General features: G+C 43.6%; 1 protein-coding gene across 1 annotated transcript in view; it reads left to right on the plus strand.

The window, feature by feature from the left end:
* The first annotated feature begins 6,269 nt into the window (after positions 1-6,269).
* Positions 6,270-25,645, plus strand: part of Fbxo42 (F-box protein 42) — a 52,077-nt gene continuing 32,701 nt past the window's right edge. The window contains exons 1-3 of the mRNA XM_055611125.1: positions 6,270-6,491; positions 19,596-19,861; positions 20,985-21,101. Of these exons, the coding sequence (XP_055467100.1) occupies positions 19,612-19,861; positions 20,985-21,101 (367 nt within the window). The 5' untranslated portion in view covers positions 6,270-6,491; positions 19,596-19,611. The remainder of the gene's footprint in view (positions 6,492-19,595; positions 19,862-20,984; positions 21,102-25,645) is intronic.

Consider the following 25,645-nt stretch of genomic DNA (forward strand, 5'->3'; position numbering starts at 1 on the left):
TCCTCACTCTGTGCTCTTACCTAGAACCTGCTTTATACTTCCACCCGTATACTGAAGATTTCCTAGATGTTTCCGACCCCAGAATCCTGCCCCCCACCCTTTTCCAGGGTCTTACGATGTAGCTCTGGCTGTCCTGGAATTCATGTCCTGGTCCTCTAGACCAGGGTGGCCTGGCTGGAACTCACACAGATCTGTCTGCCACTGCCTCCCGAGTGCTGAGATCGAATGTGTGCACCACCATGCCTAGCCCTTATTCCAGTTCTTGTAGTCAGGCTTCTTGTCATAACAAACAGATGTCTCACAAGCAGTTCAAACTGTTTAAAACTCAAAGAATTTGACAATCTCACCATCTTAAAGAAGAAAGGATATCATATTGCTGATATCTAGGAGCTTTATTTATTTATTATAGTCTTCTGTGTCTTCATTTTTAAGTGTGTGTGTGCGCCTATTCATGTATGTACATGTGTGTGGAGGCCGGAGATTGCATAACAGATGTCTTTCTTGATCACTTTGATTTCTGTGGTACTAGGGATCTGAACTCCTGTTTTTATGCCTACACAGCAAGTGTGTTACAAGGTAAACCATCTCTTGAGCCTCTGAATATATTTTTTGAAGTGAATTCTCTTGTGTCTTCAAAACAGCGAGGTGAATGAAACTCTCTAACACCAACTAACAAAGATCTTCGTAGTTTTCAGCCATGTAGTTACAGACTGTTGCCAGCAGAGGGAGACAGTTTCTTACAATTCACCTGTGGCAGACAGTCTTTTAAAGACAGGACACCCGTTAGCCATGATTTTCAAGAGAACCAGAAAGATACAAACCTTGGGAATGGTTTGAGGAAGCTACAAAGATAATAACTTTTGTTCCTCTTAAGTGGGCAACCAAGAAGGCAGCCCCAATTAATCATAGCAGCCCCTTGAGACCTTGGCAAGTCCTTTCTTTTGGTAGACTGTTTCTGGAGGACGTGGAACAGAAAACTCCACAGTTGGGACTGGGGACAGTTTCATTTTCCAAGGAGAAGCTCCAAAAGTTGAGATCGTGGCAAGATTTGTGTACTGGCAGAGACCCTAAGGAATGTGCTTTTGTTTCTTGTAAAATATCCTTAGCCACAGTTCATTCTTAGCTTTTAGGTTAGAAAATCGCCCTCAAACTTGCGGTGTGGTAATAATGAAAGCACAAAACCTGTAGTTAGACTGCCATTTACATAAGCTAAAGATATAGGGAGCTAAGAAATGGACATGTGAGCAGAAAGGAGTGTGCTTACACACACCCATACACATGCAAAAACCAACAAGTTAAATGCTGGGCTGTATGTGGTTGTCTTTCCTTTTTATGAAAAAGAGAAGTTGCTGGGCAGTGGTGTGGCAGTTCTTTAATCCTAGCACTTGGGAGGCCGAAGCCAGCAGATCTCTGAGTTCAAGGCCAGCCTGGTTTACAGAGTGAGTTCCAGGACAGCCAAGGTTACACAGAGAAAGTCTGTCTTGAGAAACAAAACAAAAATTGAGAGGGTTGTACTGGTGCATGACTTTAATCTCAGCTCTCTGGAGGCAGAGGCAGGCAGATTTGTGAGTTTGAGGCCAGCCTGGTTTACATAGCAAGTTCCAGTATAGCCAGAGCTACAGAGACCCTGTTTCAACAAAACAAAAATGCTGATACTGAGTGATCTTAAATATACAGAGTCTTCTCCCATTTGTTTTCACCTGTAAATCTCTGGAAAGGTAAAAGGGGGTAAACAGAAGTTGATTCGGTGTGTGGGAGGGTACTGACCAAAATGGGCTGTGACAGAGGTTGACTGAGTGCATTGGGCATGTTGACCAATAGCTAGGGGTAGCAGAAAGCCGTTTTAATGGAGATCTGAGGAGTCTGGGCATCATCTGCACTGCTGAGCCATGCCTTCGACTCCAGTTTATGTTTTCTTATGCTTCCTTTTGTGATTTTTGAATGCTGTACTATATGCATATATGACCTATCCTAAATAACTAAAACCATAATATGCTTTTTGTAATTATTTGGACACACTCTAAGGAAAACACATTTAAACTTAGTGGGAAGATCCCATCTTTCCTCCTAGTCTCATCCCTAGTCTCCAGCCCTGTTTCCCATTGTTTGTTCTGGCTGCGAGTCAATTCTGAAACATCATGATATGGTCTCTCTACCCAACTTCCATTACCTTGGAGATAATAGCCAGTCTTTCTCCTGATGGTCCACATCACATGTAACTAGGCTTAGCTTCCTGTTTGTCAGAATTCTTGCTGAGTTCAAAAGCTTTGAAATGCAAACCCTGCCTGTTTTGGTGAGCTCCTTTTTTCTTTTTTTAATATTTATTTGTTTGTTTTTGGTTTTTCAAGACAGGTTATCTCTGTATAACAACCCTGTATGTTCTGGAACTTTCTTGGTGATCAGGCTGGACTCAAACTCACAGAGACCCACCTGCCTCTGCCTCCCGAGTGCTGGGATTACATCACCACTGCCCCACTGTGTTGCGCTGGTTTTTAAACTATTTTATTGTGGTTTCTTAAAGCCTCTCCCTTCCAACCCCCAACCCTAGGTAGGAGAAGGTTAGTGGGGAGAGGGGGCGCAGATCCCTTTACTTCTCCCAGTCGTTTAGGGTCAGTGGGTTCTTTTGGGGGTTATACCAATCTCCTTCAACAGCAGACACAGCAAGCAGTCTCCTCCAAACTGCTGTGTTGAACCATTTCTCTCAGTCTGTCTCTAAGTCACCATACTGTCCCTCTCTGGTCTCTTCAAATTGCCACTCGCCACACACCACCACTGCACACCACACTTTTCTCTTTCTAGGCTCTCCTATTTATATTCTCTGAGCCCTAGACCACGCCCCTCTCCATACTGCATGAGGCAGGACATTACCAGTTGGCAATGACCATAACTCACACAAGACAGTTATCAGCTGTGGACAAACTAAAGCCCAAACTAAAATCCCACACTAGGAATTAAAACAAAAACATATTTACATAACATACCTGAGTTTACAAAAAAACCAAAACTTCCATTACATCACTGAGCTACTTAATCTTGAGAAGCCTGTTGCTCTATTTGTACAATAAGCACAATAGTGGCACCTATGTAGCAGTGTCAGGTACCAATAAAATTATCAGTAAGAGAGGCTGGGGAGATGGCTCATTGGTAAAACAACACAAGCATGAGGACCCAAGTTTGATTTCCCAGAACCTGGGAACAGTAGCAGTATTTGTGATCCCAGCATGCCTACAGTGAGAAAGAAGGATCCCTGGATTCTTATGGGCCTGCTAGCCTGGAGTACTCTGCAGGGGACAACAACAACAAAAACCCTATCTCAAATGAGGTAGAAGACAAGGACAGACAGCTGAAGTTGTCCTCTGATTTTTACACACATGCCATAGAAAAAGCATGCACTCTCACACACATACCTTCTCAAATACATCATGAAAATAAACTATCAGAAAACATGAACTGTGATGAGTATTAAATAATTTGCTTTAATAACTTTCTTGTGATTGCAATTAATACGAACATATATTTTTTGTAAGAGCTCTTTATAAATCAGGGACCTTATTAGTTTTACTTAAGTCACAGGCAGGTAAGATGGCACAGTGGGTACGGGCACTTGTTGCTACCTGATGACCTCAGTTTGATCCCTGGAATCACATGGTAGAAGGAGACAGCCAACTACTGTGGATTGTCCTCTGATCTCTATACATACCCCCTCACCACAGACTCTCAGAAATAAAGGTTAAAAATGTTGATAAAGCCAGACATGGTGGTACACACTTTTAATACCAGCACTTGGGAAGTAGAGGCAGGTGGATCTCTCTTAGAAGCCAGCCACGATAGCCAGGACTACACACAAAGAAACCCTGTCTTGAAAATAAACAAACAAAATGTATATATATGTGTGTGTGTGTGTGTGTGTGTGTGTGTGTGCGCGCATATATAAATATATGTGCATATAAATAAATATATATGCACACACACATATATTGATGTATATATTATACATACATACATTGCTGTATATATACATCAGGGCCAATGCCGGTAATCCCAGTACTTGGGAGGCTGAGGCAGGAAGATCAAAGCCAGCCTGGACTACATAGCAAGTGTCAGGCTAGCCTGTTCAACAGCCTAAGACTTCTTACCAAAAACCTTTCAAATGGGCTGGGTATGATGGCAAACACCTTTAATCACAGTACTTGGGAGAGGTGAGCAGATCTCTGTGAGTTTGAGGCCAGCCCGGACTACAAAGAGAGCTCCAGGCAAACTAGGACTACACAGCGAAACTCATCTCAAACAAACAAACGGACATGTCACATGCTCGGGTGCATTGTGGGTGCTCACTAAGTATGTAGTTGCTCAATCTCTGCCTAGTTCTCAAATTCCCAGTTCATTCTTCCATTCAACAAGTATTTAGTGAGTCCCTACTGGGTGCTATTTTGCATGTGCTGGATGTCAATGTAAAGCTTTTTGTCAAAACAAAACTTCCTGCCATCTTTGTGCTAAGGGCGAAATGGTTCAAATGCAACTTAGCAGTTCTTTTCTTCCCTCCCAAGATAGGGTTTTTCTGTGTAGCCCTGGCTGTACTGGAAGTCACTGTGTAGACCAGGGCCGGGCTCAAACTCACAGAGATCCTCCTGCCTCTGCCTTCCTTGTGCTGCTGGGGTTAAAGGTGGGCACCATCATCACTCAGCAGGAGATAGTTATGCTTAATTTTTTTATTTTAAGATTTTGTTTCTCTTTATGGTTTGTGTGTAGGTGTCCAAAGAGGCTGAACAGGGTATCAGATCCTCTGGAGCTGGAATTATAGCCGGTTGTAAGCTGCCTGTAGGTGCTGGAAACTGAACTTAGGTCTTTCAGAAGAAGGGCAAGAGCTCCTAACTGTTCAGCCATCTCTAAGCCCAGCTCGAGTTTTTAGAACATGTTTAAAATTTAGATTTCAGAGCTGGAGTTAAGACAGGTACTGCTGTTGTAGAGACACCCAGGTTTAATTCCCAGCACCTGCATAATGGTGGGTGTGTCACAACTGCCTGTAAGTCCAGATCCAGGGGATTTGACACACTCTTCTGGCCTCCAAGGGCACTCCGAGATGAGGTGCACAGAACAGGCACATGCAATAGTTATCTGATTGTGTGTGTGCTCACGAGTATCATTGCTGATGAAGGCCAGAGGGTAAATTGTGGGAGCTGGATTTGGTTTTCTCCCTCCACCATGTGGGTCCTGGGGATTGAACTCAGGTCTTCAAGCTTGCGGCCAAGCAACCTTACCTGCTGAGCCATTTTGGAGGCCAAGATTTCTTTCTTTCTTTGAGACAAGGTCTCATTATGGAGACCATGTTGGCTTTCAAGTCAGAAATCTACCTACCTTTGCGTCCCAAGTGCAGGCCAATGAAATTTCTTATATCAAATTCTCACACACTGTATGCCAGAGGTTTTGTAATACTCATTTGAGGAACATAAATGTTTTGTAGATTGAGGCTTCTCAAAGTAATTCTTGCAATTCTTGCCCTTTAACCTCCTGCATAGCTGGGATTTAAAGGAGTGCCCACCTGTGGTACCTGGCTTCCGATCCAGTCCTATGTCCCAGGGGCTAGCCCGGGAGGTCTACTTTATCTCAGGGCTATTTGCTTGGTATCTCAGGATGCTCCAATTCCACAAAGGCTTCACCTTGAGCTCTCTGTATCTGGCATTTCCTTAAACCACATCTGTAGGGATGAGTTCTATAAGGTTTTCGCCTACACAAATCTTTCTTGAACTGAGCCTTTGAGGGACCCTACACCCGGTAATGGCGACAGTAGGAAGCACAGAAAAACACACAGGCCTGTTTTCTCACGGATCCCGTTCTACATGGTAGCTTTGATCCTGGGTCTCCTCATTGTAAAAAAAAAGAAAAAAAGAAAAAAAAAAGGTGGTAACAACGTAGCTTTATGCTACCATTTTCAGAAGCTCCTCTCTCTGGCGATATCTAAAGGCATTTCCATTCGCCACTGCCCTTCTCTGTGCTCAATGGGTACCTGGGGACACAAATGACTTAATCTAAGTCTTTAGTCTCAAACCATCGAGAAAACAGCCCAGGTACCCTTGCCGAGCCGCGCCGATTCCAGACAAGAGTCCTGAAAAAAACCTCCGCTCCCTTCGGTCCTTCTCAATATGGCGCCACCCAGCGGCCACCGCGCGAACGCTGGCCGCGCTGACGTGTGTGCGCGCGCGCGCTGCCTCTGCGCCCCGCCCCGGCGCATGCGCACTGCGCGCTGTCTTTTCTCAGTCTGAGCAGCAGCAGCGGCGGCATCGGGGACAGCGGCGGCGGCGGCGGTGAAAGCCGCGACGGCGTTTGAGTGGAGGAAGATGGCGGCTCCGGGTAGCCCCGGGTCCCGTCAGCCGTGAATATTCCCCGAGCACAGCAAGCAGCGGCCTGAGGCAGAGCGGCTGTGCTCCGGCCCTGGCCCCTTCGCCACCGTCGCCGGAGACGCGAAGCCGTGAGCGCGGAACGGGCTGGGCCAGGTGAGGCCTCTCCCGGTGCGGGGCCGCGGCCGGGCGCCGACGCCTCCAGCGCTTTATGCCTGGGGATCCCGGGGCACCCCGAGTCCGGCGCGGGCCCTGTGTCCTGCGCGGGCGTGGGTCTTGGCGGGCCTGGGGTCTTGCTGTCGTCATCCTCGGTTTCTCAGTCTGAGGTGTGGACGGGCGCCCCTTAGCAGCCAGCCCTCCGGATGGGTGCAAACCTGTGCCCTCTCTTCAGCAGGGTGGTTCTGCTCCTCATCCGGCCCGGGAGAGGATGCGTGGCCAGGGCAAGAATGGCTTTCGGGGTGTCATGGAGCCTCACCCCGCCCCCTGAAACCCTTTAGTCCTCGGAGAAGAGCGGGAGAGTGCTGCCCTCCCGAATTGGGGCTGCGGCGAGGGGCCGTCGTCTCGGAAGCTGCAGCTGCAAAGAGCTGATTTTTGGAATTGGCTGACGAAATGAAACACAAGCAGTTCCTTTCCTGACCCCTAGCCGTTTGAGTGTTTTCTTAGGGGTGGGAACTGCAGCTCTCCTTGCTGGAGACAGCAGTCCACGTTGGGACTGAGGAAGGCTTGCCCTCCTGAGAATTGTTTAGAGAACTGTGGAGGGTGGAAACGAATTTCTAAATCAAAAACACAATTGGGTGAGATCCTGATAGTTTCGGCAGAGAAACTTCAGATGGTGGAGTTGGTTGGAAACCTTTGGAATAACCGATTGCTTTGTCTGTTGGATCTTCCGAGTTTTGATAGGAAAATAAAAGCTTCGTTTCTCAATGGCCAAAACGTTTGGACTTTTCTGTGGTAGCTTATGAGTGATCTAGATGCAGAACGAGACACATTATCGGTCTCACTTGCTGGGGGCAACACTGTACTATTTGGTTACTTATTTGTTTTTCCTCGGAACTTTTTGTTGTTGAAATGGTAGTAATTGAGAGACTTTGGTTTCGTTTCGCTCCGGTAGAGAAGACAGTTTGATGCCTGGTGGCCTTTTCGTTGAGGAAGAATGGGTTCATTTGGAATTGTGCTGTTGTGGATTGTTGGAGCCATCTCTTTTGCTTGGACACACCAAACATCTTTTGTAACAAATCGGGTTTTGCTTGTGCTTAAGAATGATGACATCATGGACTTAAAGGGACAAGGGAAATTGGCGAAGAATTTAGTCTGAAGCTCTTAAGCCGGACAGGGATGCTCCCTGTATCACATAACAGAGCTTCTTCAGTTGTCCAAGTCTGGTTGGGTGTCTTTTCTGTTGCATGTTAATCAGTTAATATCCTGTAGCTGTTTGCTTTAGATAAACCCAATTTAATATTGCATTCAATCTACACTGAGCCCTGAGTGCTCTATGCACTTCAACCAGCTTTGAATGACAACTATTTAGTAAAATGACGATTACTTCACTTAATATTAGCGACCTCTTTGACCATTTTTTCCCTTTCTTAAATTGATGTTTTCTGTAGAAGTGTAGATTTCCTTAGTTTCCTAGCTAAAAATGTAGGCTTGAACCAAGAGTAGGAAATTGGAGGGCTGTTCTGTTTACTAATTTGCTAATAGAGGATCATGGTATCAGTGGTAGTTTGACATTGATGCTCCTTGCTACCATCTGTTATGTCGCTGTGCTACATGGTCATCAGGTGTTGATGGAGCTCTGTGATACCATTTGCTCTGCAGTGTTTCAGCTTTATTTCCTTACCTGTCTCAGGTACAAAAAAGAGAGAGAGATCAGGAAAAGCAGCTAAGGATGTTTGTTTTCAAATTTCTCTATTTAATTTTAAGTTTATGGGTGTTTCTGTGTATGCGCACCGTGTGCATGCCTTGCGCCATGTATTCTCTGGAACTGGAGTTACAGACAGTTGTGGACTGCCATGTCGGTACTAGGAATTGAACCTGGGTCCTCCAGAGGAGCAGCGAATGCTCTTAACTGCTGAGCCATCTCTTCAGCCCCTGGATGCTTTTTTTTTTTTTTCTTTGTGACACAGAGAGACAGACAGACACATATACACGGAGAGAGAGAGAGAGAGAGACAGAGAGACAGAGAGACAGGGAGAGAGAAAGAAAATCCATGTGTTAGCAGAGGCCAGAGGCATCAGATTCCCTGTAGCTGGAGTTGTAGACATTTGTGAGCCATCTGGTTTGGGTGCTAGGATTGAATGAACTTGGATCCTATGCAAGATCAGTAAGCACTTTTAACCGCTGAACCATCTCTCCAGTGCAAGGAGGATGAGGATGCTGCTTCCTCTCTTTCTGGGTTTTGGTTTTTCAAGACAGGGTTTCTCTGTGTAACCCTGCCTGTCCTGGAACTCACTCTATAATAGACCAGGCTGGCCTCAAAGAGATCTGTCTGCCTGTGCCTCCTGAGTGCTGCAGCCAAAGGTGTGTGCTGCTGCCGCCACCACCTGGCTCCAAGGGTGCTTCTTAATGTTGAATATGGTTCTATGTGGCTGTGTGATAGCTACCTTCTTTCTGTAAAGAGCAGGCAAAGAAAAGGCTAGCAGAGCCTTTAGTTTGTAAGTATGCTCAAGTTTCCAGGGAAGCTGTTCTGGAGATGAAAAGTGTGATTATGTGTTTTCAGGGTGTTTTAGTTAGTGAGTTAACAATTCTTTATAAAACCCAAAGCCCTTAGTTCAGTATTGGTATTTCTACTTTAAAAAAGTAATTATGTAGATAAAAAGAGATGTTTGCAAAAGTGCTCTGAAAAATGTCTATTCTGAAATATGTGAAACAGTTGGCCATGGCAGTGCAGACCATTGGTAACAGCACTCATGAGGAAGAGGCAGGCAGATCTCTGTGTGTTTGCGGGCAGCTTGTTCTACATACTGAGTTCCAGCATAGCCAGGGCTTCATAATGAGACCCTGGCTTAAAAAAAAAAAAGTACACACAAGGGAAGTAGAAGATTATCTCTTTAATAAAGCATGTATTAAAAGGCCCTCTATGTGTTGGTACTTAAAGAAAGAGGTACTGATGAGTCTGAGGACAGCTTTTTATCTAAAGTTGTCTGGAGCCTGCTTGGAAAGCCGGACAAAAAAGCCAGCGTGCTCACGGTAGTACAGTAAGTGTGTTCCTCCAACCAGGGGGAGAAGGGAGCTTCTCAGAGCTTTGCCTGTTTTGTCAGTTAGTTATTTGTTTGTTTGGTTTTTTTTTTTTTTGAGACAGGGTTTCACTATATAACCTGGCTTTCCTGGAACTCACTGTAGACCAGGCTGGCCTTGAAATCAGAGTTCCACCTGCTGAGTGCTGTGATTAAAGGTGCGTGTCACCTCCTCCTGGCTTGTTTCTTTCTTTAATTTTTTTCAATTTATCTTATTTTATGTGTATGACATATGAAAAATATTCATATATTTTTTTCTGCATGTCTACCCACCATGTGCTTGCTTGGTGCCCTTGAAGTTTATGGGGGGCATGGGCCCCTCATGCCCAATTGAAGTGGTGGATGGTTGTGAATCATCATTTAGTGCTGGGAATCCAACTGTTGCCCATTGAGAAATTTCTCCAGCTCTGGGATTTCTTTCTTTGTTGTCTCACTATGTAGCCCATGCTAGTCTGGGCCCTCCCCATCCTCCTCCTGCCTTCCCTAGGGCTGCGATTCTAGGTGTGCATAACCACGCATGGCTTAGAGATACTTAAATTTTTTGTCCTGAGTTCTTTCCCCTTTTATTCATTCACTGTCATCCTTCCTACACAGTATGCATGCCCCAGTTATGGTTTCTCAATTTTCAAGGATCAAGCAGTGAGAGCCTTTCTGAGTGAGTCACAGGCACAGGCAGCAAGCATTCACATCAGTGAAAGTTTCTCAGATTCTGAATAAGGGAACTTCAGAGTGAAACCCTCCCACCCTTGTTGTTGTTGTTGTTTTGCTAACTAGCACAGGAGGCATTGTGTTTTAATTGCTGCTGCAGTGGTGGTGATGGGGTACTGGGGACCCTGCCCTGGCCTTGTAAATCCTAGGCAAATGCTTTGCCGCTGAGCTACATGCCCAGCCCTGTTTTGTGTCTTTTAATTTTTTTTTTTTTTTTTTAGTTTGTCTGGGTCTTTTGCCTACATGTATGTTTGTGCACTTGGTGCCCACAGAGGCCAGAGAGGCATTGGATCCTGTGAAACTGTGGTCACAGAAGGTTTTGAGCTGCCACGTGGATGCTGGGAATCCAAATCACGTCTTCTGGGCCTGCAGGGAATGCTCTTAACTGCTGCTGAGCCATCTCTCCAACCCTCTTTTCTCCCCGTTTGTTTTGTTTTTTTCTGAGACAGGTTTAGTGGATCCCAAACTGGCCTGGAACTTACCTTCCTGCCTCTCACTCCCTAGGCTTGGGATTACAGACAGGTGTGCCATGCCCAGCATTGTAGATGTTCACTGTCCTTGAACTCACTGTGTAACAGAAGATGCCCTGGGACTTGTGATCCTCCTGCCTCTACCTCCCCAGCGCTAGAATTACAGGCCTGTTCTACTAAGCCCAATTTGCTGGTGCTGAGGAGGCAGATGCGGGCTGCGTGTGCATACTAGACAGGCACTTTACCAGCCGAACCACATACCTAGCCGCTCGTCATTCTGTATTGTGACAGTTTGTTATGTGAAGAAGGATGTGACCTAAATATGTCATTGTAAAATTACCTAGAATTGAGTACATAATACATGTTATTTCTGAAATTATTTCTGTGTTATTGCAAGTCTTAGAAATTACTGATAGTGACATTCTTGTTGCTTAAATTTTGCATTTCCTTACCAATGCATACATTAGAAGGCAAATTTCCTGTGTACTCTGGATGTCATTGTATTATAGTTTTTACCTTTAAATTGTAAAAAAAAAAAAAAAAGTTATTTTTTTCCTAGTGTTATTCTGTTTTGATTCAGAAGGTGGAAGTATTGTGTGGTACTTTCAGATGATGTGCTTTTATGTGTATATTTGAATCTGATAAACATGTAGGTATGATGTAAGATTTTATTGTTCTGGATTGTAGCTTAGCTTAGATGACTCACGCATCTTTCTTCTCTTCCTCTCTGCCTGCCTCCCTGCCTTCCTTGTGAATTGAACCCAGGGACTTCTGCATGCTCTTGTCACAGCCCCACTCTACCACTGAGCTATACTCCCAGCCCCTGACACTAACCTAATTTCACATCTCAACAGAATCAGACACAGTTTGGGGTAGTTCTGCTGGTTTCTACAAGGGCAAACAAGTTTTAATTTTAGCTGGTAAAGTTCCTTAGACTAGTTAGCCATGCTCTTCCAAGTTCTCTTAGAGGCAGGCTGTTCAGATGTTTTTCCTCTTCATTATAAAGTTTCTTTGAAAAGTCTTTCAAAAAGCTGTTTGTGTGAGCGGGTGTGTGTGTGTGTGTGTGTGTGTGTGTATGCACACGCATGTGTGTGTCTTATGGAACCTAGAAATCACAAATTGGCTAGACCTGTTGGCAAGCAAGCCTCAGAGATCCACCTGCTGAGTACTGGGACTACAGGTACATGCTGCTCTGCCCTAATTTTTGTGTGGGTGGTGGTCTGAATTCAGGTCTTCAGGCTTACACAACACTTTCCCACTGAGCTATCTCCTGAGCCTTAATTGTGCTAAGGTATGATTCAGACATTTCCAGGCTGTGTAAGTACCCGGCATGTACATTTAACGTGTTAGTAGATGATACTGTTTTGAGATTTTTAACAATTTATGAGTGAACCTGGAAATTGCTGTTATGAGAGATAAGCCAGATGTGTAAGAGAAATTATTGTCTGACTCCATTAACCAGTGATGGTCAGATCCATAGTGACAGACAGTAGAATGGTAGTGGTCATGTAAAAATAGCATCCGGAATCCGGGCAGGGGAGAATGGGGAATGATGAGTTGATGAGTGTGGACTGTCTGCATGAGATGGGTAGTGTGCACAGTGAGCAAAAGGACTTAATGCCACCAACCTGTATACTTCAAATCAGTAGTGCGTGGCATAGTTTATTACAAGAAAAAGTTTTAAAAGGGTTATAGGAGTGAGAACTAAAGAAATGGCTCAGAAATTAAGAACACTTGGCTGTTGTTCCTCCAGAAGAGCTAGGGACAGTTCCTAGCACCCAAACAGTGGCTAACAATTGTCTGTAATATTAGTTCCATGGGACCTGATCCCCTCTTCTGGCCTCTGAGGGGACTACCTGTAAGTAATATACCGGCATACATATAGGCAACACAGTAATTCACATAAAATAAATAAATCTCAGAAAGTTTTTAAACAGAGCTGGGGCTTTTTCTCACAGATACAGTATCTGTCTAGCATACATAAGATTCTGGCCAGGTTCAACCTTCAGCATTCCCCCCAAAATAAAAATAATAAAAGCAAAGAGCATGTCAGGGCCGGAGACATGATGGCAGCAGTTAAGAGTGTTTAGTTCTTGCAAAGGACTGGAGTTCAGTTCCCATTACCCATATCTGACAGCTCACAACACTTGTCGCTCCAGCTCCAGTTCCTACTTCTGTGGCTCCTGCAGGCTCCTGCACAAACACATAATTAAAAAACAAATCTTTTAATGAAATGTCATGCTAATAGCTTTGGGTTTAAAGAACAAGAGTTCAGGGGTTGTTTCTTTGAGACAGAGTATCACTCTTTGCTCAGTGTGGCCCTGGAATCATTTACTAAGTAGCCTAGGTCTAAAATTCTTTTTGTGAAGACAGTTTCACTATGTATCTTTGACTATGTATCTTGGCCTGGCCTGGAACTCCCTATATAGGTTAGGCTGGTCTCAAACTCATAGAGATCCACCTGCCTCTGCCTCCCGAGTGCTGGGATTATGTATGTATCATTTTACCTTCTCAAACTTGCCCCTCATCCAAATATTTATTTCTAAAATTTATTACATTGTTTGAGAGAGTATGAATGTGGGGTGCCATACAGCCTATGGGAGTTGAATTTCTTCTTTCACCTTGCAAGTCCTGTTGATTGAACTCATTGGTTGTCAGATGACCCTCTCTGTGCTGTTGACATAAAAAACTGGCCAGCACAGAGAGAAGTGAGCCTCTCTTCCTCCATCCTTTAAATGCTGACCCTTAAGCCTGAATTACAGTGTTGCTGACTAGCCATCCCTGCTTTTCCACCTATGGTGACACAGAAAATTGAAGGCAGTCTATAATGGCACTTTCTGTGGATCTAGATATGATCACTTTGGTTTTGGTTTTGAGGCAGTCTTACTCAGCATAGCCTCAGTAGTCTGGAATTTCCCTAGACTCAGATTTCATTTTATTTCTTTAGATACAGAATACTATGTAGCCCAGGCTGGCCTTAAACTTTCTGTTATAGTCAAGTGTGACTTTGAGTTCCTGATTCTACTGCCTCAGCCTCCTAAGTCCTGGGGTTATGGGCTTGTACTCCCATGCCTAGTGCATTTTGAATTCGATTGATTAGGTCATTGACCATTGGGGATCAAGTTAACAGTTGGAGGGTTGGCTTAATGTGCTCACCTTCTAATAATGCCCAAATCCCAAAGCTCTTAGGGCTACCAGTTGTCAGTTAACTCAGTACAGAAAGATTCTACTTTGGAAATTCTCTGGTTTTTAAGAGTTGTGTGTCAGGAAACAGAAGAAAGGCCAATTATATATTTCACAATTATCACAATCGCACAGGAATCCTTAGCATTCATCATTTCAAGGTTGGATTTATAACCAGTTATTAACATTAACTTCATCAGTGAAGGACTTTATGATCATTCATTAAAGAGTACTGACAGCCAGACATGGTAGTACATGCCACTGATCCCAGGATGACTGGTGAGGCAGAGACAGACAAATCAATGTAAATTTGTGGCCAGCCTTAGCTCCATATTAAGTTCCTCCCTTAAAACACAAAACACAGGGCTGAAGAGGTGGCTCAGCAGTGAAGGACCCTGGCTGTTCTCGCAGATGACCTGAGTTTTGTTCCCACCACCCACATGGTGTCTCACAACCATCTGGAACTTCAGTCCCAGGGATCCGATACCCTTTTCTGACCTCCACAGGCTCCAGGTACACATGTGGTACACACACATGTATGCAGGCAAAACACTGGTACACATAAAACAAGGTGATAAAAAAACAACAAAAAAAAAAGGTCGAAACCTGAGAGCGTAATCAGCTGATAGAGTGTTTGCTGTGGGTTTGATCCCCAACACTACAAAAGAGCAAGAAAGTATTGATATTGATAAGTACCTATTAGTGTGGTAGAGAGGTGAACAGGCCTCCTGGGGATGTCTGTTGGAGCTTAGCAATGTTTAAAGGTTCATTGACGTTAAATGTTTGCAAAGCCGAAGTTCCTTGGGGAAGAGTGCTTTAAATGTCTGTGCAGTCCATTCATCTCCAGCTAATGGCAGTTTAAGTTATGTAGGTAACGAAAGCGGTAGTTGAGGCCAGCCACTCTACTGTGGTGCGTTCTAGGCTGGGGCAACCAAAGCTGTGAAACCCAGTTATAGCATTGTTTCTCCCAGTAGAGCCACCTCAGTTTTGCAGGTTTTTATTACAGGGAAGGTGCATGAAGCTGCTCATGTGTGGGCTGTATATGACTGTTTGCAGTGGAAGATACCTGAAAATGACCTTACTCAGTCAATCCCCTTCTCTGTTTACAGAGTAAATGAATAAATGTTGCTGAATGCAATAGTTCTTAAACTTTCCTGCCCTCTGTTGTCCTTCTTCGTCTGCAGTATCAGAAATCACTTGAGCGGGTCACAGATGCAGCTCTAGGACACATTAGGAGAGAACATTTCGCTCTGCAGGACTGGTCGTACAGAGCACAGTGAGTTAAAGTAAGGCTGGTCTCAATGGACACAGATCTGCTGGGCATTCAGGGAGACAGGGGTAGGCGGATCTCTGAGTTGGAGGCCAGCCTGGTCTACAAAGTGAGTCCAGGACAGCCACGGCTACACACAGAAAAAGAATGCCAATCGGTAATACAGTAATACTGATGGGTAATATGAGGACATACTTCATTTTCCTGTTTTATTAAAGGGAATCCTAATTGGGTAACAGACATATTAATCATTGAAAAAATGCTCACTCCTGCTGACATCTGTTACTAAATGTGGGATGTTTTATAGAAGCCATTCAGTGGTGTCTGTGTGTATCAGTTTGCTAACAGCAACAGTACAGCACTAGTTAGGCCAAAACATTCTATTCCTAGACTTTTTTCTCCCTTCTGTTGTTAAATTATTGACTGCCAGGAGAGGAGTCACCTGAGTCACCTGATTATGAGCTTCTGTTACTATAGATAAGATATTCTAATATCATGTGTGTGGTCAAAACATCGGTTTGAGTCTCAAATGGCTTTTATCCCTTTCTCTAGGGAAGTTTTTCTAACTAACAAATTAACAGTTTAAAAAAAAAAAACAGTAACTCGAAGCCCTTCCATCCCCACCTTTTCTTTTGATGCTCTGAAATCCTACCTGGTCAGCCAAATGGAGTTCAGCACATCCTTCTAGCATCTTACCACAATGGGTAAGCCCTCCATTCCCTTGAGCTGCTCAAGCTTGATTCCACACACAATTTATCATACACTGCCCTGTGCTTATATGTACTTATATATTACTAGCTGCTTTTTTTTTTTTTTTTTTTGCAGGGGAAGGGTCAAGGCAAAGTTTTTCTGTGTAGCCTTCTGGCTATCCTGGAACTTGCTCTGTAGGCCAGGCTGGCCTCGAACTCAAAGAGATCAGTCTGCCGATGCCTCCAGTGCTGGATTAAGGCATGCATCACCACTGCCTGGCTATGTTATCAGCTCTTAGTGGAATCATTCCCTCTCACTTTTTAAAATCTTTTGTGAGATTCAAACATAGTATTTTTAATAATTGAAACAATTTTATTTGTGTGTGTTCCAGTATGTGCATGCTACAATGTCTGTGTGTGTGCATGTTTTTAGGTGTGTGTATAGAAATAAGAAAAACTTGTGGGAACTGGCTGTGTCCCTCAACTGTGTGGGATCTCAAGATTGGACTGAAGTCATCAGGCTTGGGGTAGAGTGTCTTCTACCCACTGACTCATCTTACCTACCCAGTTTTTGAAACAGTCTCGCTCTGAAGCTGGATCTCAGTGATGCAGCTAGTGTGGCCAGTCAGTGACCTCCTGGCAAATACGACAGTGGCACTCTCAAACAAACAACAACAAAGCCCACTCTTTTTGTTCCCCTCTTTAAAAGAAAACAAAACAAAACTTCAGAACTCAAGAGACATAAAAAGCATTTTAGTTTGGCCAGCAGACTGCCTTGGCTCTTTTGATTCAATTTCTGTTACAAAGTGATGTGAGGTCAGTATGCAGGTGCTCTCGGGGAAATGTCTGGAAACCCCGTGTTCATTGGGATGCCCCACAGAAGGCAAAGAAGCCCAGTTAAACAGCCTGTCTTCACATTCTAGTTCTATTGAGTTGACTTCCAATAGTGAGTTTTCCCCAAAAGACCCATCACTTTGGGGAAAGTGAAGAGGTCTGACACTGGTGAGGATGAGAGCTTGTCCTTTTAAACAGCTTCAAGAAAACCACATTCCTTGAGTTGATGCTTTTACATGAGAAATGCTTTAAGCCAACAGAAAAGAAAATGAAAACCAAACCAAACCAAAAACCTCCAAAGCTTCAGAGCATCTCAATGCCTCCATCTCCTCAGGAGCCCTGAGTGTCTGATTGTGGAAGAGAGAAGGAAGCTGTGTGTTCTGGCACCTGTGTCTAGGGCTGAGCTAGCAGGTGCGCCCTGTGAAGCATGGGGCTGATGTTCCTGTGGACCATGAACCTGCTGACAGGGAAGCTCCTTAAAGCTCAGCCCGGAGTGAGTGCTGCAGCTCAGGTTTGCTCACTGCTGTTGGAAGGTTTGGAACAGAACCAAATTGTTTTATTGAATCAGACAGATTTGCTCTGCTTGGGAAAATAGTGATGTCAAGGACTGTGTAGCCTCCTGATTCTGTTGTTCTGAAGCGACCTGGGCTCATAGGTCAGTGCTGTGCTGGCTCACTGCATTTTAATTAGATGGGAACAGTGGCCTCACTCAACAGGTCTTTTACTTGAATTTTTTTTTTTTTAACTGAGTTTAGAGTAGAATAGGTTAATGTTAACCCAGTAAATTAGAGAAGGGAGTAAATCTTGTGTGTATGCAGAAATGAAAATAGAAGCAAAACTCTTGAGGAGAGCTAGGGGACTGGAGAGAGTGAGAATGGGAGTAGTAGGGGAAGGTGGGGGAAATAAACTCAAAATGCACTATGTACTTGCAAAACAATGTATATAAAAGACAGGGTTTGTATCTACAGGAAGGAGGGAAAGAAAACTAAGCCAGGCACAGTGACTCACACCTCATAATCCTAATACTTGGAATGCTGAGGCAGGAGGATCACTGTGAGTTCAAAGACAGACTCTCAAAAAAAAATAATAAAATAAAATAAAACAAACAATAAGGACTAGAGAGATGGCTCATAGGTTAAGAATGAATACCACTGCCGGGCAGCAGGCAGGAGGATCTCTGTGAGTTTGAGGCCAGCCTGATTTATAGAGCTACTCCTGGGGCAGCCAAGGCTATACAAAGAAACTGTCTCATAAACCAAAACAACAACAAAAAACAAACAGGCAAAAGAAATAACTGTTGGCAAGAACATATTTGGATCAACTCTTATGAAGTTCATGAGTATTTAGCCCATGGCTTTTTCACAGACTGTATACTTCTGTTCCCAATTAGGAAACAGAATTTTACCAACACTATGGAACTTTTTATGTTAATCACTGTCCTCACTTATTGTAGCGTGAATTAGCTTCACACGTGTGTAAGTAGTCATGCAGTACACACTCTGCCCTCTTTGCTGAGCGTTATTTCCGAGAGACATGTGGCATGTACCTGTCATTCCTGGCGTCATGGGTTTCCATTGTGAATAAGAGTTCATACTCTTTGTTTTATTCTTAGACATTTGGGTATGTTTTTGGTTTGTCTTTGTTTGTATGTTTTGGTTTGATTTAGTTTTTATTTTTCTGAGACAGGGTTTCTCTGTGTAACCCCGGCTGTTCTGGAACTCACTCTGTAGAGCAGGCTGGCCTCAAACTCAGAGATCTACCTGCCTCTTACTCTTGAGTGCTGGGATTTATGAAAGAACAGATATGTGTCACCATGCCTGGCTCTTTTTGTTTGTTTGTTTTTGTTTTTATTGTCTAGACTTGTCATGTTTTCTGTTGTTCATAGTTGGCAGTGTAGCCAGTTAAGCCTGTTTTTAGAAAAGTTTTATTCTCTAATTCAACTGGCCTGTGTAAGGGTAAGCACTCCATTGCTGAGCCATACTCCTCTCAAACTGATACAAATTGATCCTGATACTGCCCCTGCCTTCGCCTCCCAAGTGCTAGAATCACAGGGCTGTGTCAGTATGCCTGTCTTAAAGCAGCTATTTCTTGACTTGTATCTTCCCAGTGTTCTTCTACTCTTTTGTAGGAACCAGAGTTAGTTTCTCCTTGTTATTGGGAGATTTTGGGTCATTGACTGTGTTCCCTGTATCATGTATTAGTCAGATCTCTGAGTTAAAGAAAATATGAAAGAACAAGTTTCCAGGTTGTTTTTGCTTGTTTGAGACAGGGTCTCACTATGTAGTTCTGGTTGGCCTAGAACTCACTATGTAGACCTTAGGCTGGTCTAAAACTCACAGAGATCTATCTGCCTCTGCCTCCCAAGAGCTAGAATTAAAAATTAAATTGTGTGCTACCATGGCCAGTTAGTGGTGTTTTGTTATTATTTTTAAAATTAATTTTTAATGTGTTTGAGTGTTTACCTGCATGCATGGTCTGTGGACCTGTCACACATGTACAGTTCTCATAGAGGCCAGTGATGGTGCTGGGTCCCTTGGATATGGAATTCAGGCTATTGTGAGCCACTGTGCTGGGAACCAAACCTGCACGAAAAAAGAGGAAATGCTCTTAACTGTTGGGCCTTCTCTCGTGCCCCAGTTTTCCCGTTTTAAGGTTATATTGGAACTTGTGTGCCATTCTAGAGGGAGGGAAGATGTGATGGGCTTGGTGTTTGAATTTTACCTATCAAATTAAGATAGTTCCAACTAGTACAGGAAAGTGCTGGAGCAATTTCATGCTGTGTGGTAAAGAGCTCACGAGCAGCTCGAGTGCTCAGTTGTTTCTGTGTGTCTAAAAGTTGTACACTAATGTTTATTTCTTACCTGCTGCAGCTTCAAGTGGGATGTCATGGCCAGCTCCTCGGACAGTGAAGATGACAGTTTCATGGCTGTGGACCAAGAAGAAACTGTGTTGGAAGGGACAATGGATCAAGATGAGGACCCTCACCCAGTGTTGGAGGTTGAAGACACAAGACATAATAGGTCAATGTCTGAGCTGCCAGAAGAGGTTTTGGAGTATATCCTATCCTTCCTTTCACCGTATCAGGAACACAAAACTGCAGCTCTGGTCTGCAAACAGTGGTATCGGCTTATCAAAGGTACTGTGGATAAGACAGGTTATTTCAAGTGTTCTAAATAGATATTTGTGTGTGTGTGTGTGTGTGTGTCTGTCTGTCTGTCTGTCTCTCTGTGTATGTGTATGCATGTATGTTACACATGTGCAGGTACCTTTGGAGGCCAGAGAGGGCATCAGATCCCTTGAATCTTTAAAGAAAGCTGTGAGCCACCTTTGTGGGAGCCGCGAATGAACTCCAGTCCTCTGGAAGAACAGCATGAAATCTTATCTGTAGAGCCTGGTTATGGTGCTTCCTGTCTTGCCCCCCTCCCCCAGAGTTTCTCTGTGTAGCTTTGGCTGTCCTGGGTTCACTTTGTAGACCAGGCAGGCCTCGAACTCACAAAGATCCGCCTGCCTTTGCCTCCCTAAGTGCTGGGATCAAAGGCATGCGCTACCACACCTGGCTTGGTTATGTCAGTTTTTATTGACAACCCTGTCTTTTTTTAGACTCCCCCTATTTTTCTTTTCTCCCTAAAGACATTATTTTTATAAAATTTAGTATTAGATAAATTAACACATTTTTTCTTTTCTATCTTAATTTTATAAATAGTTAGAATACTAATATATAGTATACAGTTGTATAATAATAATAATAGTATTTAGTTCATTTGTAGTTTCAAAATAAGGTGGGTTTGTTTTAGTTTTTTGTTTTTCTAGACAGGGTTTCTCTGTAGCCATGACTGTCCTGAAACGAATTTGGTAGACCAGTCTGGCCTTGAGAACGATTTGCCTCTGCCTTCTGAGTACTGGGATTAAAGGTGTGCACAACCACTGCCCTGTAGATGTTTACCTTTTAAAATTACTACATGAACACGTACACTTTTTGGCACAAGGTCTCATTGGGTATAGCCCAGGCTGGACTTGAACTTATTATGATCCTATATCTCAGCTTTCTGAATAACCTCCTATACCTTGGTAAAGTGTAGTTCTTTCTATTTTGACATTCCTTGTTTCTTTTCTTTGATTGAAAATGAGAGAAATTTGGACTTCCCCAAAATATTTATGAGTCACACAAGTGCTGAGTCAGTTAATAGATTCAGTTTTAATAATTTTCTCCCATTTCAAGTAGGTGTCTAAGCTGTTGTCTTTGGTTCTTTCATATCTAGGTGTCGCCCACCAGTGTTACCATGGTTTCATGAAGGCTGTCCAGGAAGGAAACATTCAGTGGGAGAGTCGGACTTACCCTTACCCCGGAACCCCCATCACTCAGCGCTTCTCTCACAGTGAGTATCCACATTGTGAAACCAGGTCCACATTGCTCTAGAAACTTTTCTGGAGACATGCATTTTGTATGGCTTTTTAAGAAAGAGAATGTAAAATGGGAGTTTCTAACAATTAGGAAGAAGTGAGTCTAAAAGTGTTGTAATGACTGCTGTGTAACTCAGTGGCAGAGTGCTTGCCTCAGAAGGCTCAGGGTTCACTCCCTGACAGCCTGACATATAATGGTAAGGCATGTGAATCTTATAGTATCATTTTTCATTTGATTCTCCTCCTGCTTCAGCCTCCTGAAGGCAATGGTTTCAGGCATGTACCACCATACCTGGCTAGTTTGAGCTTTTGGTAGGAAGGAGCTATGGCTTTGGTTGGTTACCTATGGCTTTAAAAAATGACCACAAGCTGGGCAGTGGTAGTGGTGCACTCCTTTAATCCCAACACTCATGAGAGAGAGGCAGGTGGATATCTGAGTTCGAGACCAGCCTGGTCTGCAGAGTGAGTTCCAGGACAGCCAAGGCTACAAAGAGAAACCTTGTCTTGAAAAACAAAACAAAAGTGACCCCCAAACTTAGCAGTTTAAACACTTCAGACTGTTTTAAACAGTTTAAACAGATATTTCTTACCTGTTGGTGAAGGTGTGGGATTTGGACTGTCTCATAGAGTTGCCATCATTGTCATCCAGAGCTTCAGTGTCCTGAGGATTGGGCAACCCCTTCAGAGGAGGCCTCAGTTTCTTATTCATGGACCTCTCGATAGAGCCCATCTCACTGTCAGCTGCTTACTGTAGAGCAAGTGGTGATGATGGGAGGGTGCCTGACAAGGAAGCCAGAGGATTTTTCGAGATCTCTGAAGTGAGCATATCTCTTCTTTTCTACTCTCTTGGTTACAAGGGGATTGACAAGGGTTGTAAACACCAAGAGGCGAGGACCTTTAGTGTCACCTATCCCCAGATTGTGTGCTGTACTTATTTGGAGATGTCCTGAAATAGTTAGGACTTGTTTATTGCTTTAGGGCTGGATGAAAATAGGCCAAAGAGACAGATAAAGTGCATGTAGCTCTTGAGGAGCTGCTCTTTTACCTGTGCTACTCTAGATTGTTCAGAGGAGGAGGACATCTATGAGACCTCAGTGAGACTTGGCTGAAGTCAAAACTGGAAGTGTGTGACAGTGAAGGACACTAGGTTTACAAGAGTAGCTGGGGACTGGTGAGTTGGCTCATTGGCGAAGGAGCTTGCTACCAAGCTGTTGTTACCTGAATTCCATCTCTAGATAAAACTTGGTGGAAGAGAACCAATTCCTGCAAGTTATCCTTTAACTGAATTGTCCTCTGACCTCCACACTCACTACTATATGTCCCCTCCCCCGAGTAAATCAGTCAATAAATATAACGGGGGAAAAAAGAGAATAGTTCAGTGGTACTTCCTTGACCCATGCTGGACACCAGCAGTTTACCCCAGTGCTTCTGAGCTGTTCATGCCATTGTCAGCACAGTGAGAAGTGGCCTGCGCCTGTCCTGGCAGTGGGGGGCCGAAGGGTTTCAAGACCAGCTGGGTTTCTAGCAGAACCCTGTCTCAGAATCAAAAAGTAAGTCTCATTATCATTACTGCTCTTACTGAAAGAGGTCTCAACCACTTCTGGAGTTTGCAGATCATGATTATAAGTGGCTGGACTAGGTGACATTCTGTCTGTGAGGATCCATGTTTGAGTCAGTGTGTGTTATCACTACAGACAGAGGAAGGGTTGCTGACAGAGTTCTGGAGACTGTTGTGCTGGTTTTTGCAAGGCTAGAGATGGAAGTTGGGGCTCCCTACTTCTGCGCTATGACCCTGCCCCTAAGTGCTGAAGTGCGAGCGAGGAGGATGAGTCTGACTGTGTTAGTCAGCTTCGTGTCAGCAGAGCAGCATGCTGGAAGTGGCCAGCCTTGTAAGGGGAAAGGGCTCTCACTTCACTCCAATGCACCTTCCAGCCTGTCACTGTCACTGAGCAAGGGCGCTCATTGTGCTCATAGAAATCCAGGAAGGAGTCATAGGTACTTTTGTTTAAAAAAATTTTTTCCCTCCCTCCCTCCCTCCCTCCCTCCCTCCCTCCCTCCCTCCCTCCCTCTCTCTCTCTCTCTCTCTCTCTTTCTTTCTTTCTTTCTTTCTTTCTTTCTTTCTTTCTTTCTTTCTTTCTTTCTTTCTTTCTTTCTTTCTTTCTTCCTGTTTATCTCTATATACTGTCTAGCTGACTGGCAAACTAAAGAAGACAATTACAGAAAAATGGGCAACTTGCAAAATAAATTAAAAATAAGAATTCCAGGTCTGATGAGATGGCTCAGCAGGTACCAAGCCTGACATCCTGAGTTTGATTCCCCAGGACCCACATGGTAGATGGAGAGAACCAATTCCCAAAAATAGTCCTTCACACATGCACCTTGGCACACATGTTCCTACACACATACACAGAATGAATGAATAAATAAATGAATAAATGCATTTTTGTTGTTGTTGTTTTTTAAACAAGACTTTGGTATGTACATTCTTTTTTTTTTTTTTTAAGACTTATTTATTGTTTATACAGTGTTCTGCCATACACATAAGAGGACACCAGATCTTACTATAGATGGTTGTGAGCCACCATGTAGTTGCTGGGAATTGAACTCAGGACCTTTGGAAGAGCAACCAGTGTTCTTAAACTCTGAGCCATCTCTCCAGCCCTTGTTGTTGTGTTTTGAGACAAGACTTTTTTCTGTATAGCCTTAACTATCCTGGTACCTGCTCTGTAGACCAGGCTGGCCTCAAACTCAGAGATCTGCCTGCCTCTGCCTCGTGAGTGCTGGAATTAAAGGTGTGTGCCACTACTACCCAGCTAATAAATGTTATTTTAAAATTAAAAGAAAAGAATTTAATTTTTTTCCTTTGGTTCCTTCCTTTTTTCTATTCTGTCTATTTGTGATCTGTCAGTTTTCATTCTTATCCTTACTTCACATTGGTTCAATATCTGCATTTTAAATTAATTCTTCACTTATGTTACCATGGAGATACTGGATGTTTCATATTCAGTTAGCTAAAAGTGGAGCTCATTGCCCCCTCCACCAATTTTTCCCCTTCCTTAATTTAGTGAATGCCATCATCATCTTAAATACACAGACTTGAGGTATTGGATTCATTCTCAGTTCTTGTCTTTAAGATTGGAAGCTGGATGTGGTGGTACATGCTTGTAATCCCAGAACTTCAGTGGTGGAGCCAGGAAGAGTTCAAGGCCAGCCCTTGTTACTTAGTGAGTTTGAGGTCAGCTTGGCTTACCTGAAATTCTGTGTGAAACAAAGCAAAACAAAAAGCCAAATTTCTGTTCTGCTTCAAACTTTTTCTTTTTTCCTATCTCTTAAATCATTATCTAACTATTACATCCCAGCACCCTCACAGTACATTCCTCTCTTTCTCTGTGGTGCTGGAGAGGTTAAACCTTGAGCCTCATGCAGTGCAAATGTGAATACTGCCCCTTCCCCAATTCTAAATGTCTTCTTTTCCTCTCTCCATCTTACGCTGGATAGAACTAACTCAGACCCTGATCCCTACACAGAAAAGGCCACGTTGTTGGTGCTCTGTCCTGACAAGACTGCGCTTTCCCTCTGCTCTTCTACACCGCACCTTTGTCATTACTATCGTTTCTCTTAGAGAAGCTTCATCAACAGAACAAAGACCTTTGCCTCTGGGAACCAAAAGCCTGGGATTTTTACCCAGTTTTTTTGTTTGGAAGATATATTTGGCAAATTCTGTTTATGTTATAGGTTGCTGAGAAATATAACTGAGAAGTAATCATCCACACATTATTTAGACTGTTGAATGTGAGCATAATGTCTCCTCCATAAGTGGTTGTGTACTTGAGGATAGGTCCCACATTGCAGACATCCTTGTACTTCTTACCGTCTAGTTCATAGCTAGTTCTGTAATTACTATGCCTCTCCAATGACAAATCACTCCACACACTTAAGAGATTAATAAAGGGAAAAGCTCTTTAATATAACAAATGTCCAAAGAGGAACATAGTCATCCTTAAATCTCTTTCAGGTCCCAGCCCCAGGTTACACTTTGAACAATTTAAACAGTCAGGAAACTGCAAATCTGGGCACTTAGGCAGATGGGAGATCCACATTAAAAAGATATTGCCAGAAGTATTTTTAGTGCACCAGTGTTATTCTTTTTCAAATAGTTGTTACCCAGGGTCATCTTGCTTACCTGGCAGAATTATGCTTTTTTTCAAGAAGAGAACTAAGGGGCTACATGGCAGGCCAGGTCTTAACATTGGTTGTGACCCTGTGTTGCCCCCTTGAGCTGATAAGGAAATGGGCCTAATGGTTTGTTCTAAGTCAGGTTTGCCTCCTTTGTTATGAGATAGGAGCGTAATAGTGGTTGATACTGATGAGTGGACATTAGCATCCTGATATCCTAAATTCCATTGGACTCTGACAGGCCAGTTAGCAGACCACGCTGGGACTACATGTCTGGGAGGCAGCTGCATTAGTTAAGTTCTGTTTTGTGTCTTGATGTCTCCTAAGCAGATCTACTAGTGAA

Source organism: Psammomys obesus, unplaced genomic scaffold, assembly GCF_907164565.1.
Source record: "Psammomys obesus unplaced genomic scaffold, mPsaObe1.curated_primary_1811, whole genome shotgun sequence".
NCBI lineage: Eukaryota > Metazoa > Chordata > Mammalia > Rodentia > Muridae > Psammomys > Psammomys obesus.